Source organism: Macaca nemestrina, chromosome 4, assembly GCF_043159975.1.
Source record: "Macaca nemestrina isolate mMacNem1 chromosome 4, mMacNem.hap1, whole genome shotgun sequence".
In the NCBI taxonomy this organism is placed as follows: Eukaryota; Metazoa; Chordata; class Mammalia; order Primates; family Cercopithecidae; genus Macaca; species Macaca nemestrina.
In genome coordinates this window covers 62,400,565-62,413,551 of record NC_092128.1, presented here as the reverse complement: position 1 = coordinate 62,413,551, position 12,987 = coordinate 62,400,565, and the positions used below count along the sequence as shown (strand labels likewise).

Here is a 12,987-nt window from a genome sequence, read left to right as displayed (position 1 = left end):
AAAGAAATTAATCTCTTTGGGACTTTCCAGAAAATATAATGCAATAAATTTCACACAGACTGGCATCTCTAATGCTTCTGTCCAGTGAGGTAGAAACTAGTTTTCTGCTTGACTGCTCAGCCCAAGAGCAATGACTTTAAACAAGAAAACAAAACAAACTGGGACAAGAGGTGCATTAAGGAAAAGCTTAGAGATGTTTGATGAAACACTGAGTGCCGTTTTCACAGTATCAATTAAAGAATATTTTGTCTATATTACTAGACTTCGATAAATAACTTATACATGTACAACTTTTAAGTATGTTCTATTACTTTTTTTTTTATTCTGTTATTAATAGGGTCCTGTAATTTAGTTTCTCACTCTCACATTTTTTGCCACTAGAATCTTAGAAGTAGAGAAAAACTACTTTAAATTTTTTTTTCAATTATATTCACAAATGGTAAATTGTTTCATGGCAGTAGACATTCAAGACTGTTTATGAATAAAGATGTCTATAATTTTTAATAACTCAAACATAGTCCCATAGTGATGATACTGCTACTTATATATTGCCTCAGTTCATAGAAACAATTATTAAACAATTTCACAATACTCTTAATTGAAGAATTTGATGGTCTTGTTTTCTATATGCAAGACACTGTGCTCTATTGCAATGGTAATGGGTTTTAAACATTTTATTCATGTTGAAAGTATTTTTTCATGAATGGTATCATTTAGTCTTTCCTTATTCACAGGTCACTCCTCTATTATCATTCCTATTTTTGTATGTCTTGAAGCAATAGGCTGGTGGTGGCTCACACTAGTAATCCCAACAATTTGGGAGGCAGGAGCATCTCTTGAGCCCAGGAGTTTGAGACCAGCCAGGGCAACATATTGAGACCCTGTCTCTACAAAAATAAAAATAAAAATTACTTAGGCATGGTGGTGCACACCTGGAGTCCCAGCTACCTCAGAGACTGAGGTGGGAGGATACTTGAGTTCAGGTCAAGGCTGTGATAAGCCATGATCGCACCACTGCACTTTTAGCCTGGGAAACAGAACAAGACCTTGTCTCAAAAAAAAAAAAAAAAAAAAAGCAACAAAAATTCTTGAGCTTTTGCACTAAACATGTATGTTTTATATCCAAAGAGGGTAGAAGCAGAGGATAGAGGGATGGTGATTAATAATGGGTCTATTTTGGTAGCACATTACTAATGGTATTGTGCATAAGATAGACTGCTGAATATTTCTGTATTTAACTGTGATTTTATCTAAAAACAGGAAGCTACTGCTGTTGGAGTGCAGGTGAGGACCCCTAAAAGCTGTATTGCTGTTTTTATTGACATTTCAGAGAGTGAAACTCTGCTTCCAGTCTATTTAAAAGGAAGGATGTGTAAAGGGATGTTTCCTAAAATGTAGCCTTATGCCTGCCTTACAGCTTCATCATCCTCTCCCAACTTAAATTCCTAAAATCAAAGGAATATGTTAATTCCTTTAATGAACTATATTTATATATTTTAAAGACCTCTCATTTGGAAACAAACAAAAAATACCCTGCATATTTCAGTTCCCTTCCCAATGCTTAAGGGGCATACATAGCTCTTTTTAGATGATTTTTACACCCTAAAAAGAATGGCCAGGAGCAGAGCAGAAGAAAATAAAGTCAGAGAGGAGTATAGTATGTATAAGTATTACTCTTCTTATTAAGGTAAAGAAAAGACTTATTCTTGTATTCAAAGTCAATGCAGTTCCTGAATGAAGAGAGTTCAAATAAAATGGGACAAATGACCCTAAGGGCATTTTCTATTCTCAAGTTCTTTTTAATTTCTTGTACAATTAGAGGGAGGAGACCATGTCTTATTCATCATTTTAATCTCATATTTATTACAGTGAACACTATGTAAATGTCTGTTGTTCATTAAAAATGTTTCCATCTATTTTTTTACTTTTTTTGAGCTATCAGATTTTTTTGCTCTAATTCCTTTTATTCTTAAGTTATTTTTAAGATAGCAGGAGTTTGTTGAATTTTAAAATTAAGCTTTGCTATGCACCTGATCTCCTTTAGTGATTCTGGTATTTAATTTCTCAAACTAAATAATTACTTTCTTTTTTAAGGTTTTAATCTCTTTTTCATTGCATCATTGATCCTTCTTATAAACTTAGAATAACAGACAACTTTTAACAATGTACTAGGACTTCCATGATTTTTCAGTTGGACTGGCAATACCTTACACTCGAACTTTTCCATAATTATTGCAGTTGAGAACAGTTTTTCAAGATTTTTATGGGGTTAGGCTAGAAGGATTCATCTTCTTCACTGAGTATGCTCATTGTTGTAACTGTAAGCATCTTGATTTTTTCTTCCTGTGTTCTAATAAAACTATATTATTAAAATAGCTAGTTGGATACCTTTTGAGTATTAGTTTGTGATAATGTAATAGTTAAGAATTTTTCTATATAATGAAGGGATTAATTTTAGGGTCCTAAGAATTTATAACAAGGCAAGATAATCAGGTACATTCCTATTCTTATTAATTTTCTCCTGTCATTACCATAACCTAGAATGTATCTTTTTCATTTACCATTTATTCCATCCAATTCTCTTTTCAAGGCCCTATTTAATTTCTAGTTACTCTAGGAAGTCAGCCTTTTCCCATTCAGAGTAAGGCGCTATGATAAACTAATAGTAGGATTCTCATCATCAATAAATATATTAATTAACAGTCGATCAGGATTCTCTGCCTGAGGACACTATCTAGTATATCACATGCATTAGTGTCTTTCAACAAGGGCTATTTTTCCTTCCAGGAGACATTTGCCAATGCATGGTGACGTTTTTGATTGACATGGTATACTGATGGTATCTAGTGGGTACAAGCCAGAGGTGCAACTCAACGTCTAACAATATAACATCATCTGGTCCAAAATGTCATTACTGTCAAGGGTGAGAAAGATTTATTAATCACCGGCCGGGCGCAGTGGCTTACGCCTGTAATCCCAGCACTTTGGGAGGCCGAGGCGGGTGGATCACGAGGTCAGGAGATCCAGACCATCCTGGCTAACACGATGAAACCCCGTCTCTACTAAAAATACAAAAAATTGGTCGGGCGCAGTGGCGGGTGCCTGTAGTCCCAGCTACTCGGGAGACTGAGGCAGGACAATGACGTGAACCGGGGAGGCGGAGCTTGCAGTGAGCCGAGATTGCGCTACTGCACTCCAGCCTGGGCAACAGAGCAAGACTCCATCTCAAAAAAAAAAAAAAAAAATTATTAATTACCTATATTGATGCTGGACCACAAATAGCCATGGTTGGTATGTGAATCCCTGACAAATTATATTACTACTTTCCATCCTTATGGCCAAAACTATGTTGATGGCTGTCATGGGAAAACATTAAATGTTCTGCTCAAGCACTGCTAGAATATATGTATTGCTTCTGTGTTATCTACATGGAGTGCCACATTATAATTAAAGAAAATTAAATTGAGCTGTCACAATTTTCTCTTTGACAGAGCCACACTGATTGCTACCTAGCATACTGCATTAGAAATCATTGTCACTGATTGCACATTTATAGTTTGAAGGTTTCCCTGGTATTTCATATGGTATTGGAGTTAATTTGACTGGTATGTAATAACCAGCCCTACTTGTTCCATCAGTAAAAGAAGAAAATGAATAAAGATTTAAATATATAGTTAGCTTTTGAACTTTTGCTTTTTTTTCTGTATTTGCTCTTCCATTTTTCCTGTCTCTGTTGGCATAGAGCATTCTCTGGATGTGTTTCCATCTCACAGGAATTAAGGCATCACTAGCCCTAAATGAAACCAGATTATCCTTCATATTTTTCAAAAATTTATGTTTCTTATTTTCCCTCCACTTAGAATACATTCTCCTGTTTAAATACCATCCATTCTTTAAGAACCAGGCTTCCTGTTGTATCTTAATCCATCATTATCTCTTATCCAGTTCCCAATACATATACATAATTATATACTCGTCTAACTCACCTTATGTCGTGTCATATGGAAAACCTCTTAAGGAGTATGTATCAAAATATCTTGTTTATTGATAAATTTTTGTGGAATTCTGCTGTTTGAAAAAGAATCCACATCTCCACCATCTAAATAAAGGGCCTGCATACAAATATTTCCTGCTTAGTTGAGAGAACAAATCTAAAAATCCAAGGTCTTATCATGATGAACATTTATTTCTGACAGTAGGTATGGCTTTCTATACTTATAAAATGAAATACATATTGCTCTGTCTCTCTAGCAGTGCGATGGTTTTAGAATGGTTTAGAAGTATATCTTTGATATTGACACTGATAACTATTTAGCAAAAGGCTGAGGTAGTTCCTTTTTTTCTTTCCAGCTTCTATTTTAGGTTCAGAGGGTACATGTGCAGGTTTGTTACATGGGTAAATTACATGTCACAGGGGTTTGCACTACAGATTATTTCATCGCCCAGGTAGTGAGCATAGTACCTGATAGCTAGTTTTTCTATCACTACTCTTCTCCCACTCTCCACCCTCAAGTAGACCCCAGTGTCTATTGTTCCCTTCTTTGTATCCATGTGTACTCAATGTTTAGATCCCACTTATAGGTGACAACACCTATAGTAGTATTTGGTTTTCTGTTCCTGCATTAATTCACTTAGGATAATGGCCTTCAACTCCATTCATGTTGCTACAAAGGACATGATTTCATTCATTTTTATGGCTGCGTAGTATTTCATGGTATATATGTACCACATTTTCTTTATCAAGTCCACCACTGATGAACATCTAGCTTGATTCTATGTCTTTGCTGTCATGAATAGTACTGTGATGAATATACACATGCTTGAGTCTTTATGGTAGAACGATGTATATTCCTTTGAGTATATACCTAGCAATTCCATTGCTGGGTTAAATGGTAGTTTTCTTTTAACTTCTTTGAGAAATCTCCAAACTGCTTTCTGCAGTGGCTGAACTAATTTTCACTTCCACCAGAAGTGTTTAAGCATTCCTTTTTCTCCACAACCTCATCAACATCTGTTTTGTTTTGTTTACTTTTTAATAATAGCCATTCTGACTGGTGTAGGATGGTATCTCATTGTGGTTTTGATTTGCATTCCCCTGATGATTAGTGATGTTGAGAAATTTTTCTTTTGCTTGTCAGCCATGTGTATGTCTTTTGAGAAATGTCTACTTGTGCCCTTTGCCCATTTTAATCGGATTGTTTGTGGGTTTTTTTTTTTTAAGTGCCTTACAGTTTCTGGATAATAGACCTTTGTCAAATGTATAGTGTGCAGATATTTTTTCCAATTTTATAGATTTTCTGTCACTCTGTTGATAGTTTTTTTTTTGTTTTGTTTTTTTGTTTGTTTTTTTGTTGTTGTTGTTGTGCAGAAGCTCTTTAATTAGATCCCACTTGTCCACTTTTGTTCTCACTACAATTGCTTTCAGAGTCGTCTTCAAGAAATCTTTGCCAAGTCTCATGTTCAGAATTGCATTTCCTAGGTTTTCTTCTAAGGTTGTTATAGTTGTAGGTTTTACATTCAAGTTTTCACACCACCTTGAGTTGATTCCTGTATATGGTGTAAGGAAATGGTCCAGTTTCAATCTTTGGCATGTGGCTAACCAGTTGTCCTAGCACCATTTATTGAATAAGGAGTCGTTTCTCCTTTTCTAGTTATCATCAGCTTTGTTGAAGATCAGATGGTTGTAGGTGTGCAACTTTATTTCTGGGTTCTATATTCTGTTCCATTGTTGTATGTGTCTGTTTTTGTACCAGTTTCATGCTGTTTTGTTTAATATAACCTTGTAGTATAGTTTTAAAAAGTTGGATAGTATGATGCCTCTAGCTTCGTGTTTGTTTGTTTTTGCTTAGGATTGCTTTAGCTATTTGGGCAATTTTTTGGTTCCACATGAATTTTAGAATAATTTTTTATAATTCTGTGGAAAATGTTGTTGGTAGTTTGATAGAAATACCATCGAATCTATACGTTGCTTTGGGCAGTATAGTGAGGTAGTTTCTTCAAACAACAATTTCTCAAAAAATATTCATAATTTATTAGTTATTTGTGGACAAAGTGTAGATTTGTTCCATCTAGTGTCTCTTGTATCTATGCCTTTAGCATCTAGAGCAATGCATTTTAGAATTATACTTAACAACTATTTGAATACATCAATAAATTGAATGTTTTCATATTTATTATATATAATACTGGATGAATAATTTTGGTCTAGCATCTAGGACTTTAAACAATAGCCCCTATGTATTTTTAGTTTTTTCAATGTTTAAAAAAACTACAGATCCTTCTTTTATCATCCTCATGTTGAGCTCAGAGAATTTTGACAATGAATTAATGCATATACATATATTTAAGTCACTTAGGATAATGTGTCTAGGTACTTTACTTATTATTTTCATTAATATTATTGACACTCCAAAACAAGCAAAATTTCCTTTCCTTTGCCATATAGAAATGATATAAATTGCATTATATAAATTAACATTCCTAAGGAAAATGTTCTTTAAAATTACTTTGGACAGCAAACCTTATCCTGAAAGTTATTTGCTTGTTAGCTTGATTACCTCATTGATGTTGCAATCTACAGTTGGTGATTTTTTCCCAGTCTTTCTTCAACCTTTATTTTATCATTATGGTTTTTTTGTTCTTCTCTCTTTGTCTATTTTCACAGCTATTTTAAAATATTTTAAATTTATATATCCAGTATATTTAATATGATTTGTTTTCTAGATTAAAGGCACCAGATCTATATGAAAACAACTTTTAAGAGCTGGTCAACACAGAAATCCATAGTAAATAACAAGTTTTTTTCTAGACTGTCTTGTCTCATCTTTAGTCATGGCTTCCAGCTACATCATCTTTAATCATAATAAACTTTCTTTATGCAATGTTGATCTTTTTTAAAATAAATAATATTGTATTGCTTTTATCTCTGTATTTGGAGTTCTGAACTCTTATTTCATGTTATATTGATTTAATTAGAAATAAATACCTAGTTGAGAGGTTTTTTTAATTAGAATTAAATACTTAGTTGAGAAGTTTTTATTGTCTTTGTCACAGTCAGTTCTTTTTGAATTATAAGTTGGTAAGACATTACTTCAAATTCTTTATTATATATCTGTCTGCCCTCTTAAGTGATACTAACAGTCCTAAAACATAGTACACACCCCTCACAGACATGCTTAAATTTAAATCTGTGGGGTTCTAATGGTTCTATAGTTTGGATCCTCTTTGTGTAAGTGTGCCTAGCAAAGTGCTTTGAAGTGAAGAGACATTTAATAAATATCTGTCTAAGTGAATTGAAGAGTTATGTATTTTAGGGAAAATCTAAAAGAAAATTTATGCTCTGGAGGAAAATTCATGAATGATCATAATTACAATTTAACCAAATGATGACAGAAAACTCTAATAAAGGACTGAAGTTTTTCTTTAGGGCTCTTGTATTCTTCCCACATCCTCCTTCATTGTTTAAAATCTATTGCTTTCTCTCAACTAGCCATTAATGCTGTTTCATCCTCTAATGGTTTCTCAGTGGGCATCCATTTATTTCTTTATTTCTAAAGAAATAAATCTCTTCTTTAGAACAAAGATTTATTTCAAACTGTCAGTGCAGCTAAAAGCCTTGGTTTCTTTGGGCTGAACTATGTTTTAAAACCATTTAAAATAGAGACCAAAATTTAAAAATATGGATTTCCTACTTCTCTTGAATGAAACAGATCTCATCACACTGGGTCTCTATTTCTTCATGGCAACAATATTCTGGAGCCAGCCTTGACAGATGGAACTTAAATTCTCAGGTCAACACATTCACTCCATTACCTTCTGGCTCCCGTAGGCTTTTGGGTTATAGCCTTTGCAATAGTCAAGTAATCCTCCATTTTCATTCCCAGTAGAACTTTCCTGATATGACCTATAATTTTTTCTCTTTTTTTAAAATTATACTTTAAGTTCTGGGATACATGTGCAGAATGTGCAGGTTTGTTATTTAGGTATACACATGCCATGTTGGTTTGCTGCACCCATCAACACATAAGAGCATATGACAAGTATAGTGATTGGTCGGTATTTGCTCTCTTTTTTCTCGCCTAAGCGCAAGAAGTGCAAGCCTACCTTACAGATGCGTATAATATATAATTATTTGTAATGTGCATTTTGAAAAGAAGTGACTTCCAAGTTCAAATATAGCTTCTACTCTGGGCTTCTTTGGGACTTGAATTTTCAACCATTATTAAGTTATTTGGACTATGAAAATGTTATCAGTGGTTATATTTAAAACTTCTGATAGTCACCAAACATTAGAATAAAAGATTGGTCATATTTTTCGTTTCATATTCTCTTTTTATTGCATCTTTGTTAGGCATCACAATCTTGAGTAACACAATTAAATACCCTTTTGTCAAACCATTTCATAATCGTAATCATGTAGAATAGGTAAACATTTTAAATTTTCAAATTCTTATGCATATACCAGATCTACCACATACATAGTAAGAAAAAACAAATAGTATGTAGTTTTTAGCCTCCTGTTGAACAACATTATAATCAGAGGACTGAAGATGTTGTTGTGGAACAACTTTTTAAAAAACATGACATATCCATGTTAATATTTTTGAAAAATATCAAGAAAATTATTGTAGAATCTTAATTTTTATTTTATTACCATTTAATTATGGCCCATTGATATTCAACATGTTACATGTGCACTTTTTTACAAGTGAAAAAAAAATGTAGAGATCTAGAATGTGGGTTAATCAAGAAACCATAGTTTTCTATAGAAATACAGAGACTTTTAAAGGAACTGATATTAATGGGTACCTGTAATGTGAAATAAGTATTTTACATAGTTGTCTCACTTGATCTTTATAACAATTCTGTGACTTAATTGTGAGTGTTTTATAAAATGAAAAGAATTGAGGATGAGTAGGAAGAAATAAATGACATGTCAAACAGCTGCCTTGGGAACTTCAATACCCCATATACCTTGGGATTGCTCTATGAGGAAAAACAAACTACTGCACCAAAGTCACTTTACCTTATTTCAAAGATTCATAACCTTTATTCATTTCCATCCAAATATTTTAAATTTTAGAAACACATAAACTTCAATAAACATTTAAGATTTTGTTTCATATTATGATGTCTATTAAGGGAACAAATAGTGGGGTTACATGACGGGAGCAGAAATATGATAACAGAAAACAGACAAAAACTATCAAGGAAATGAATTTGGAAATAATTAAAAGGCAATGAAAGTACAGAGTCTTGGAAAAATGTGATCTAATTAATAAGGTACAATTTTCAGGTACAACATTTATAGACTCTTACTTTTTCTGTTTTCTGCCCTCAATATTTGGTGACTGGGGAAAAATTGGAGAATTAATGTATTTGGATTACAATAGAAAGAAAAGAAAAGAAATCATCTTTTAAAGAATATGCAACTGGATAGCAAAAGACCTGAGATCTAGTTGTAAATGTGCCACTGAACACTTAGGTAACTTTGAGTACATCAGTTTATTTTAACTATAAGTGCTCAAAGCAATCTCTCATGTCTTTTGATATTCTAAAATTGTATGATTCTCAAGACCTTCAATTCTAGGAAAGCAAGTTTATGACAAATTAACCAAATAAAATGAAAAATATCTGAAAACTCACCAACTTTATACTTTTATCTGATTTTTTAAAAGGTGCCAGTGGATTTTTATTGGTCAGTTATTTTTGCTTCACATGGAAGTTACTAGAGTATTAAAAAGAAACTGTACTGCAGGATAATAAAGTCAAAGAAAACATAAGATCCAAATAGTCATGAAAATCTTGAAATATTAAATAGAAAATTAGTCCAGACTATCCCTTTTTTAGAAAAAAAAAAAGTATTAGATAATTTGAAGATGTAATTTAAAAAATAGGAATGACAACCACTCCAGGGGTCAAAAGTAGGAATGAGAAGATAGGCGTAATATCAATGTCACATGGTAAATGAACATCTTCAACAAATGTAATTTAAATTTTAGATGGTTAACAAAACACTTGGGAAATAGATTCAGTAAATAATCTTATGTATATTAATTTAGATGAAAAATGAGTTTTTATAACTGCTAATGTTATAGGAGTTACAATTAACCAATTTATTTAAAATATTATTTTTCAGTTAATTGTATTGGTGACCAGTACTTGAAATTATATGTATATATTTTATTTTATCATGCTGTGATAGCAAAATCATATGGGAAATCATTTTTATTAAATATAATTCATGGAAGTTGATTTGGTTTTTATTTTATTTTTCTTTATAATAAAGTACTATATTTTGTTTCCTTGATTATAGACTAAAGGTTCTCAAACCATGACACCCTCTGGAGCCCAGAAAAAAGTTAAAAGAACTCTGCCAAATCCACCTCCTGAGGAGATTTCCACAGGAACTCAATCCACATTCAGCACAATGGGCACAGTTTCCAGGAGAAGGATCTGCAGAACCAACACAATGGCACGAGCCAAGATTCTCCAGGACATAGACAGAGAGCTTGATCTTGTGGAAAGGGAATCTGCAAAGCTTAGAAAGAAACAAGCAGAGCTTGATGAAGAAGAAAAGGAGATTGATGCCAAGCTACGATACCTGGAAATGGGAATTAACAGGAGGAAAGAGGCATTATTAAAGGAGAGAGAAAAGAGAGAACGAGCTTACCTCCAGGGAGTAGCTGAGGATCGTGATTACATGTCTGACAGTGAAGTAAGTAGCACAAGACCAGCCCGAATAGAAAGTCAGCATGGCATTGAGCGACCAAGAACTGCTCCCCAAACTGAATTCAGCCAGTTTATACCACCACAAACCCAAACAGAATCTCAACTAGTTCCTCCGACAAGTCCTTACACACAATACCAATACTCTTCCCCTGCTCTTCCTACCCAAGCACCCACCTCATACACCCAACAATCTCATTTTCAGCAACAAACTTTGTACCATCAGCAAGTTTCACCTTATCAGACTCAGCCAACATTCCAAGCTGTGGCAACAATGTCCTTCACACCTCAAGCTCAACCTACGCCAACCCCACAGCCTTCTTATCAGTTACCTTCACAGATGATGGTGATACAACAGAAGCCACGGCAAACTACATTATATTTGGAGCCCAAGATAACCTCAAACTATGAAGTGATTCGCAACCAACCCCTTATGATAGCACCTGTTTCTACTGATAACACATACGCTGTTTCCCATCTTGGTAGTAAGTACAATAGTTTAGACTTGAGAATAGGTTTAGAGGAAAGAAGTAGCATGGCAAGCAGTCCAATATCAAGCATATCCGCAGATTCTTTCTATGCAGATATTGATCACCATACTCCACGAAATTATGTCCTAATTGACGACATTGGAGAGATCACCAAAGGAACAGCGGCATTAAGCACCGCATTTAGCCTTCATGAAAAGGATCTGTCAAAAACAGACCGTCTCCTTCGAACCACTGAGACACGCCGGTCTCAAGAAGTGACAGATTTCCTAGCACCTTTACAGTCTTCCTCTAGATTGCATAGTTATGTGAAGGCCGAGGAAGACCCAATGGAGGATCCTTATGAGTTAAAGCTTCTGAAACATCAGATTAAACAGGAATTTCGTCGAGGGACAGAGAGCTTAGATCACCTCGCTGGTCTTTCTCATTATTACCATGCTGATACTAGCTATAGACATTTTCCAAAATCTGAGAAGTATAGCATCAGTAGACTCACACTTGAAAAGCAAGCAGCAAAACAACTGCCAGCAGCCATACTTTATCAAAAGCAGTCAAAGCATAAGAAATCACTAATTGACCCTAAAATGTCAAAATTTTCACCTATTCAAGAAAGTAGAGACCTTGAACCTGACTATTCAAGCTATATGACTTCTAGCACTTCATCTATTGGTGGCATTTCCTCTAGGGCAAGGCTTCTTCAAGATGACATCACTTTTGGCCTCAGAAAAAATATTACAGACCAACAGAAATTTATGGGATCCTCTCTTGGCACAGGACTAGGCACATTAGGAAATACCATACGCTCAGCTTTGCAGGATGAAGCAGATAAGCCATACAGTAGTGGCAGCAGGTCCAGACCCTCCTCCAGACCTTCCTCTGTCTATGGGCTTGATTTATCAATTAAAAGGGATTCTTCTAGCTCTTCCCTAAGACTGAAAGCTCAAGAGGCTGAAGCTCTAGATGTTTCATTTAGTCACGCATCATCTGCCAGAACTAAGCCGACCAGTTTGCCAATTAGTCAAAGTAGAGGAAGAATACCAATTGTGGCCCAGAATTCTGAAGAAGAAAGCCCACTCAGTCCTGTTGGCCAGCCAATGGGAATGGCCAGGGCTGCAGCTGGACCCCTGCCACCAATATCTGCAGACACCAGGGATCAGTTTGGATCAAGCCACTCATTGCCTGAAGTTCAGCAACACATGAGGGAAGAATCACGGACTCGAGGCTATGACCGTGACATAGCCTTCATCATGGATGACTTCCAACATGCCATGTCAGACAGTGAAGGTAAATTGGGCCTCAAACTACCCTGTTACTCTCAAAACTCAAACTCTTATTTTTCTGCATGTTTAATTTCCCTTCTGCAGAGATGTATCCTACTTTTCTTGGTGTGTCTTTTGCATGTTTACTTCAATTTTATTTTTTGTAAATGGAAATTTTATCTTGTGTATAGATTCTATAGCATGCTTTTCTTTATTTAGTTTTAGTTTATTCCTTTATTGTTCTGTTTCTTGATTGTTTGCTTGATTTGTTTGGTGTCTGCTTTTCTAAAACCATTATCAAATAATTCTATCAATAAAATATGGTCATCCTATAAATCCATAGTTGAAAAGTTTTTCATTGTATGTTTCTTTCATTTTTTAAAATACATTTTAAAAGTTACTGATCAGTTTCTTTCAGTTTCTGGAATTATTAAAGTTTAGAGCCATGAAATACTATTCTGATAGACTTTGTAATAGAAAATCATTTATGGCATCTTTATGAGATCAGTGTT

At 34.3% G+C, this 12,987-nt stretch overlaps 1 protein-coding gene across 9 annotated transcripts in view; it reads left to right on the top strand.

Annotated features, from left to right (window-relative positions):
• Positions 1-12,987, top strand: part of LOC105475406 (piccolo presynaptic cytomatrix protein) — a 406,277-nt gene that overhangs the window by 233,646 nt on the left and 159,644 nt on the right. For all 9 annotated transcript variants that reach the window (XM_071094749.1, XM_024790856.2, XM_071094748.1 and 6 more), the window contains one exon: positions 10,316-12,500. In XM_071094749.1, coding sequence (XP_070950850.1) covers positions 10,316-12,500 — 2,185 coding nt within the window. The remainder of the gene's footprint in view (positions 1-10,315; positions 12,501-12,987) is intronic.